Here is a 9041-nt window from a genome sequence, read left to right as displayed (position 1 = left end):
CTTAATTTACTTTCCGTATTCGGACATTTGCACAAAATTGCTTATGCAGAGCTTGTTCATACGTTTTCTATAGCGAACGCCCACTGCAACTCTTAATTCATCATGGAAAGCAGACGTTGATGAGCTCATAAAATGTTTGTTGGAGATTTCTTAAATGGGCGTTTGCAACTGGCATCGCTTGTTATGTACTCTCTCTCTCTCCAGTCTGTCTTTCAAAGTTTGGTTTCCCGGTTCATGACCGACATTCATCGCCTTGTTTTGTTGGTTTTTGGTTTCTTTTTTATTTAACAGCAGGCATCCTATATGTTTATTTAAAGATTTTATCAACAGAAAATACACAACCGAGGTCTGAGGCTATGCTCCACAAAGCAGTGTAAGGAAAGCAAATGTGTAATGCATACCTTGTGCTTTGAAAGACTTTAACGTCGGCCCACTAACTATGGTCAATGGGTTCTACATTTCAACGTTTTGTAGGTGACTCCATGCACGGTCACTTACGGAGAGATTCATCGTGTGATATCGATGACCATCGTTCGTCATATGGACATTGCCAGTCTCACAAAACTGAAATCAAACTTTTACTTAGGGGTAAAAAGTTCAGTCCTAGGATCTGTGATTATTCGTGGCGCGCGGATGCTGGCCATAATCACTTAGTTTGTGTTTAGAAGTTGAGAGGTCACCGCCTACGTCACTGTAGTGACGTGCTGCAGGGATGGTAGTGGTCTCATGCTACATGTGCTAACGGTCACGAATGGGTTAAACACACGACGCCAAGTTAGATGTGAACTCTCGTACCTTTATGAATGCTCGTACGAGGTTTGGCCTGAGACCACTACCTGCAGGGATCCTCGACCAACAGTTTTACGCTAGCAAAATTGCGGTCTCCGTGTAGTCATGTCGGGCAAACCTAGAAAAAAGGCAATATTTCAGTGAATTTTGAGCGGATTTCTGATCGTGGTGAGTCCCTAATAACCAAGCTGTCGATGAGTGTTGGCAATTTGTAATTTGGATGGAATTTTTTTACGAAATATCGTCGAACAAACTTGCGCAAAGGGTGAATGCGGCGGATTTGGACGCTAGTCTATTCAATATCCCATAGCTGTGGTGGCGGGGTTAAAATCGTAAAAGTCAAAACCAGCCCGTAAAAGGCAGGAATCCCGTCTGAAAACACCACAGCTATGGACCCACAGCTAGACATCCATCTTGTTGTCGCAATCTCTCTTATCAAACTTTCAAACTAAAGTTAGAGTGACTGCTAAATTCGTCATCTTACGCTGACCTTGATCACAACCACTTAACATCTCGAAATTACCTGGCTATCTTTAACAATTTTGTGAACATGCTTTCACGAAAACGATAAAATTTCTTTGTTTTTTATGTTTGATAGCAACGATTTTTCTTCATGGCAATAAAATTTGTTGCATGGTTCGTCCAAATTAAGGTCATAAAGCCATTGTTTCTATTTGAACTTTAATAATGGTTGCTTCCCTCCAGTCTTGGATTAAAACAAAAAATATTTCTGAACTTTGAGATTTTTCAATTTCTTTTGCTTTTAAATGTGTTCGCACAATTTATAGAGCTTTTGTTATAATCAATTTCCTATTCGACAAAAATTTGTATTCCTCTGTCATAAACCTTTTGTCTCCTTTTTCCTGTCCTGAACCCGGAAATAATGGGTAAGGCTAAATGCCATGGACCGGATTTATTCTAAATTATTCACTTATACAAGAAAGTATGCCAAGTGGCTCTGAGAAGACATGTCGTGACGGATCATTAAGTTGTCTTCTTACGAGACTATGTTCTTTTCATCACATGTACGAGCGTTTACTCAGTTGTTCACACGGCTATTTTAAGCCCGTAAAGCAAATATTTTTGAAATTACAGGCAAACTGTTCCGTTTGTAAGCATATTTTCCCGGTTCATGTTACTTTGCACGACTCAATGACAGAAACTTGCCAACGTTAACGTTGGCATGCAGTTTTAGACTAAGGTGAAGCCGAAAATAAGAAATGTTGCATCTGATCCTTGAAACGTGGCAAAAATTGTGCAGCCATTTGGTTTGAATCCCTTTTTGTTTTTATATTCTGTTTCCTCTTACCACTTTAGCCATGTCCATCAAATTCTACAGCTATATTGCTTCCATAAAAGTTAGTTAGCGATGCGTGATATCGACAGTGTATGCGGGTGCTTCATGGACTCAACTGCGCGTGGAGGGGTCGCTGTCAGGAAAATTGTATCAACTATACTCGGTTATTGAACCTGATTTTAAGGGTGGGGATTTAGCCGAGTGCTTTTTACTGTGGTGTCTTTGCTAATGCCGTACGCTGTGAGTTCGAATGAACCGCTAGAGAATGTAACGAATTAATACTACTGTATAGGAGGTTTAATAATAGACCATGAAGAAATACTATCTTATTTATATTCTCTTGCGTTAATATCCTAAGATATTTTGAGTACAAGCGCAAGGTCCATATTTGTTTACATGCAGTTGGCACCTGCCGTTTGGCTTACTAGAGCCAAAGCGTGCCATGCTATGAACGTGTCTTTTCTACTCTGCTGCTAAAAGGTATGGAATGTATCACAAGTCTTTGTAGATTTTTGATGGCAAGATGTTAATAAGACAAAAAGGCGAGTACTTGTATTTAACTCATAGTGTATACTGACGTCTGAGCAGTACAGAAATAAGCTTTATTTTCTTAAATGTCTTTGTACACTGCAATAGGGCTTTTTGTCCCAAGAGAACCCCTCTGTGCTGTGTAAGAAAGTCGCGACCTCCATTTGCAGTTTTCTATTTAACCTTGAGATATCCTCTCTGTAGGTTTTTTACATACCTTATTATTACAGGCATTACAATTGTTAAGGTCCTTCCTGACTCGACCATGTCCATTATCCATGTCATTTGGCCCCAATGCTCAGAAAAATACATAGCAAATCAAAGCTACCAACCATAAAGGAAAGACAAAACTTAGCAAAATATAACAATCAAAGCAAAGAACATTGTTGATTTGAAAGCATGTCTTGACTCTATTTTCTTTAGCGTATGATGGTCAAAATTTTAGGTGCTAACAAATGACAGACAGACAGACAGACAGACAGAGGTTAAATCTCTTTCAGCAAAATCAAGGTTAGTATTAGCGAGAATAAGCTAAGATGGAGGTCATTCCTTGGTACAAGAAACACGGCGATTTACGTAAACTTAGTTCACGCATGGACTACCTCCATGGTTCACGTGACCACACGTCAAGTTACCGTGTATTCCGTGTTTGACACATATTTTAAGTTGCCATGCACTGTAAGGCCATCATTTTTATGCAGCAAATGATTACAATCTTAGGGAGAGAACCGGCATTTTGTACTCTTTATTTATTAGATAGCTTATCAATCATGCTATATTTCATGCTTTTCACTCAGTTATTGCTTGATTGCTGCGGTACTGCGGGATATGTATTATATGTTTGCTTTCTTGACAGTACTTTGCGGAGCAAAGCCTCAGATCTCGGTTGTAAATTTTCTGTTGATAAAACGTTTACATAAACACGGATGCCAGTAAAAACGCGATGAATGTCGGTCATGAACCGGGAAACCAAACTTTGGAAGATACACTGGAGAGAGAGAGAGAGAGAGAGAGAGAGAGAGAGAGAGAGAGAGAGAGAGAGAGAGAGAGAGTTCAACGTGTACACAAAAAGCGATGCTAGTTACAAACGCGTTCTTTATTTAAGAAATCAACAACACCATTTTCATGACCTCATCAACAACTGCTTTCCATATTCAATTAAGAGTTGCATGGGCCTCCGCTATGAAAACGTGATGAACAAACATTGCATGAGCAAAACCAAGTTTGCAGAAGAATAGATTACAACCAAACATTTTGATACGTCTACTCTGCAGACTGAACAGGAGACCGTGACAAGGGATAGAGGACTACTTATGTTGGAGAATCTACAGACACTCACAGATATTAGTTACTCACACATGCATGGCAATACTTAATGAAATGGCAAATTTTAGACACGCGGATACTAATGACACCAGATGTCGGAAACCGACTGTATGTCGACTTGATAGGTTTTAATGTTCATAAAAACATGCATCACTAAGCTTTTAGCTTATCGACACCACCAATACATTGTATCAGCACGTAGTTTTATGAATCCACATCGTAGTTTTTATTTTTCTTCACTCTTTCTTTAAATCCCAGTTTTGTGTATCGGACAAGAGTTAGAAAAAGCTTTGCAAGTGGAAATGAGGATGCACTGTCGTACATCACACTGGTGGATCAGTCGCTTTAGGGTGCACCTCTCCGTGTTCCCTGTGAGTCCCTCCAAAAGTTTAACCTGACTTGATTGGCCGTTACAGAAGTGCAGAGATTCACAGAAGTACAAAGATTATAATCTTTTAAGTTTTCCACCGGAGTGAAAGTTAATTCTGGTCCATAACGATTTCTCCCGACAGAGTTCACCTCATTTGCCAGGATAGGACACACCACAAATGCCACCGATAGGGTATCCTACAATTAACACCTATAGGGTACAACACAATCGCCATCGATTTGGCACACCACAATTCCTTTTCCTCCCACTCTACAGTACCGGTGTAAAGAAGAAAGTGTTAGTGAAATCAGGAGCACCATATTGTTTCTAATATGTACAATTGAAGACTAAAGTCTTTAAATGTGATATCAAGTCCACGATAGCGATTCTCGGATGAGCTTGAGATCACCTTCAACCGATGAAATCATAGGTATCAAAAATATCGGGAGCACTTTAATTATGTTGGCAGTGGTGACGACTACAACCCTAGCAACACCAACGGCGATGGTGGTTATGATGATAATAACAGTGATGACAGTGGCAATGATAACGATGATGATGATGATGATGATTATTATAATGATGATGATGACGATGGTTTGAGTAGTGGCAATTGCACACGTGACTATAGCTTCGCGCATTGTCATTGGTTACACATTCTTTACAATTTACAAATCCCCTCAATGTTGCAAAACGCACAGCCAATCGACAGAGGTAAATGATCAAATTGACAAGATACACTAACAACAATGCAAAAACACTGTTACAGTAGTTTATTATATTTGACTTAAACCATGGATTCCTTGGAGATTGTACATCAGTTACAAATTATGCAACAGTTCATGTAGAGCAAGAAGAGAAAGAGTCTATTTTATTGAGTGATCTTGATTTAAAATCAGTCATATTAACTGTGCACTCCGGGGTAGGTTTCCTTTTGTGAGATTGATGGCGCTTTTGATGACTTTATTTGCCCCAAGAACATCTCAACTGGTACCTGCATCCATATCGCCAACTACCATTGATGTATTGGACTCCGCACACCAATTGGTGGCGACATTGTCGTCTTGTGCGGCCTGATACAGACATGATACAAGTGAAAAAAGGTTTAAACTAGTGATTTGAAACAACATTCTCTATTTAGGAACAGTAACCTCTATTATGTTGACTCTTACTTTATTGGGCTATACATCGTTGGAATCTCTGGTATTAAAATCTATTTCTCTTGTATTGACGTTCTAGATGTACTTATAATGATCATTAAACTACGATAGGCTAATCTTACATTTTACTGCTTTGTATAGTGGGTTTATTTTATTTGTCTCTTACTCTGTCAAGTGATCTAAAACTAGTATAGTGTCGGCTACAGAAGACTTTATGTTCGTGCATCCCTATGATATATATATTTACGTTTAAAATATTGATTCGCCTCAAAGGTAAATCCCTCTCATTTTGTTCGAGAAACCTCTTTTGAAACATTGAACAAAGTATGTAATGTAAAGGAAACAGACAAAAAAGTCACTGTTCCACATACCAGTCTGCTGGCCAGCGATCACCCAGTACGCATCTCTGTCTCCACACTTCTCGCCAATCGTGCCGCCTAGGACCGACGAGTCCTTGATTGGATCGCCGGCAATGGTAAAGTACTCGTCAGACCCGTCCGCTACATCTTGTGGAACACCCTGTTGGTGGTATGATCAAAATGACTCCTAGTATTTTTCCAAGCGACTAAATAGTAATGGTATTACTCATTATTCAGATAGGGTTCGATACTGCGGCAATTCGCTTCCCTTGGCAGGAAATTCCCCGTCGTCCACTAACAATATTAAATGTTTAAAAAGCGATTGCATTTGAGTTTCAGCAGTCCATCTAAACTTACTAAGCGTACAATATTTTGTTGCAAAATTCACAGGTCTCTTATTTCGATTCATCAAAGTATAATTATTGTTACTACTAGACAGTAGATGTATATAACGCTGAATTTATTGAATTTCGATTTAGTCATTGTTATCCTAAGGTAAATACTTTGCGTAAATTCTATTTCGGAAAGATACAAATTCGCTACTGATACATCCCATAATGTTTGTGTCTCCTTCGCGATACCCCCAAATATAACGTCTCATTATAATGATTCCATGGGCACTTCGACAAAACCGTGACTTGTTTCTAGTGTCGTGTCATGAATGTCGTAAATTGTTATGTTTTTGATGTTTCACAAATCCTACGATCAGGACTGTAGCACATGTACCTACGACAATCTTTGCCCGACGGAACACTTTTGCATCCTATTGAAAAAATTTTGTTTTACCTTTGCGTTCTCTAGTACAGACTTCAACTCAGTTGGCTGCGTGTTCTTCCTTGCATCCATAGGGTTGATGTAACAGATTTTGTCGTCCTCTGGAATGACAGCTTCTAGACCCTGTGTGAGAAAGATGAATCTATTCAGTTTCGGCGGTATGTGAATAATTTACGCTTATTGATATTTGGACTTGCCCCATCTAATGCTACGGAAGAAATTCTGACGCATTGCTTGAAAGCTAGTATCGTAGGGCACAGCGATTGTTAAGCGTCTAATACCATATTTAAACACCCACCCACAGGGATAAAAAGAGGCAGCCTGCCTCTTCGGTATTTGAACCTCTGTAATTATTCAGAAGTTCTTCGAATTCTGCCGTACAGCGTTCGTCAACACAGTATACTTACACGACTATTCAATCATTCGATCCTATATTTTGAATATACAGCTATTTCAATTACTATATGTACTAACCATGTTGAAATCTTTGACGACCAATGCTGGAGTGGGATCGGTAGTCTTGTAGATCTCGATGTTCTTGTCCTCGTTGATGTACACATGTTCATCTTCTTTGTCGGTGAATTTCACTGTGTACGACTTTCCCTGAATTCAAGGTTTGAAAAGTTGAATGTATTTACTCAAACAAAGAGGAGCAACTCATAGTAGTATGTAGATTGTATGTAAAATATCTTATATACATAAGAAACTCGACAAAATCAACTCAGAAATCTGCAGGTATGAAATACACAAGTACCAAGTGCCTCCAAAGGTGTGGCTACTGTTCGCGTCATTCGTTATTTTCGGAAGAGTGGCCTCTGAAGATGTGGTTATACCCTTACGGATAAATTTTAGGGAAAGAGTGCAAAATTTACCGTTTACTCGGTAGACCATAACGAGCAAGAAAAAGTAATATTAGTTCTCGGCGGAAATATTGTTTTGATTTATATAGAAACACATTCTAGGTAAACATTTTTTAATATGTAATACTATGCCATTGTTTGAAACGACTGTCCGACTCAGAAAACATGAATCCGTGAGAAAAAGACCCGTTAGTGTTATTCTCAGAGTTAGAACTGTTACAGTGGCTGTATGGTATGGAGTTCGTCAACAACCTCTTACTTATTCTAGCTTGCAGGGGAAACTTTGAAAGACAGACATTAAAGGAGGCAATGTTACGTAAGATGAATAGTAAAACAATATTTCTTACTTCAAATCCAGAGATTGAGCCAGCAGTAGTTGATCGAATACCAGTGACGGCCAGACAAAAGATAGTGAACTGTAAAAGTTGCTCATGGTTGCTTCTGTCTTGAGTTCCTTTTGAAATAACGATAGGTAATACTGAACAAGCTCGTTCGATATTCCCTTTATAAAGAGTCAGAAAATATGGATTTTGCTGACGATTGCAGGTAGCCTAGTCAATTAAAGTTTTTGGACAGGTGAACACACGATTGGACGATCATAATCGGTTTGGTTTTTTGGTTTTATTGGGCTCCATATACAGACAACCCGCTACTTGGTACTTCTTAGTTGTTTACGAATTAGAAGAAAAATTGCCATTTACATTGTATTTTTTATTGTATCAATATATATCATCGTCAGTTAATGCTGTAAAGCTATCAATTATAACCTTTCTGTGCCGGTTAAGCAAACTATTGAATTAAGTAGTAAAGTGAACATTTGAACAATCCGATACGGACGCCGCTCTGTAGTTCACAAAATGACCAATATGTAATTTCAGGGTATAAACATGCCACGTTTCAAAAGCCTACATGAAATTCAGTGAATGCAGGAAGAAACGAAAGAGGGATGCTGTTTATCCTTTGCGTTGGCTGCAAACGTTATCTGACAATTGTGCTGTCGTACTAAACAATTTATGATCAACTTTTTTTCAGTCATTTGCATAACTTCTATGTTGAAAAAATCATAAAATGTTTTAAATTTTTCGTATTCTTTGCTAAAGAACCATTTTCATCCAAAGTAAACTAAACTAAATGATCAGCGTTTGAAGTATTTGTTAAAGCGAGGAGGTACTTCTTTAAATTAACCAATCTTTTGAATTCAAAGTGAAAATCATATCCATATTCATCTTAAACCGGGCGGGGTCGTTGGAATCAAAGCGATATGGAAAGATAAAACTGACTCCCTCTCTCAGTTCATCAATTGTAAGAATGTGGCCCTCTTTCTGAATTGTCCTTTACAATGTACGCTGGAATCCTAACTTACGGATAGTAGTATACCCGCACCACTGTTGTAGGGGACAATATCAATGCGTTTACTGTATTTGAGGCGTACATTATGATGAGTTAAAATATATAGACCAGTCACAGTCAAATAATTTTTAGAGGTTTAGCAGACGGTGAAGATTTCTGGACAAATATATAATTTGCCAAGTCTGAAAAGACAAGTAAACTATCGTAAGGGCAAAAAGTAAATGTCTT

General features: G+C 38.5%; 1 protein-coding gene across 1 annotated transcript; it reads right to left on the bottom strand.

The window, feature by feature from the left end:
- Window positions 1-5190: 5190 nt before the first annotated feature.
- LOC139146135 (uncharacterized) lies at window positions 5191-7955 on the bottom strand. The gene is made up of 5 exons (XM_070717563.1): window positions 7811-7955; window positions 7078-7206; window positions 6616-6726; window positions 5842-5989; window positions 5191-5383 (listed from the first exon to the last, which is right to left on the bottom strand). Exons 2-5 carry the CDS (start codon window positions 7078-7080, stop codon window positions 5274-5276), a joined length of 372 nt encoding a protein of 123 aa, XP_070573664.1. The 5' UTR covers window positions 7081-7206; window positions 7811-7955; the 3' UTR covers window positions 5191-5273.
- Window positions 7956-9041: the final 1086 nt, after the last annotated feature.

The sequence above is a fragment of the Ptychodera flava genome, chromosome 12 (genome assembly GCF_041260155.1).
Source record: "Ptychodera flava strain L36383 chromosome 12, AS_Pfla_20210202, whole genome shotgun sequence".
Lineage (NCBI taxonomy): Eukaryota > Metazoa > Hemichordata > Enteropneusta > Ptychoderidae > Ptychodera > Ptychodera flava.
Note: the sequence above shows the minus strand (reverse complement) of the source record. Positions and strands in the feature narration are given on the sequence as shown.

Bases quoted from the DNA above. Each gene is read 5' to 3' on its own strand.
- LOC139146135 (XM_070717563.1), bottom strand. The intron at 5,990-6,615 runs GTAAAACAAAAT...TACCACCAACAG, and splicing joins CTGTACTAGAGAACGCAAAG to GGTGTTCCACAAGATGTAGC. The intron at 5,384-5,841 runs GTATGTGGAACA...TGTCTGTATCAG, and splicing joins GATCGCTGGCCAGCAGACTG to GCCGCACAAGACGACAATGT.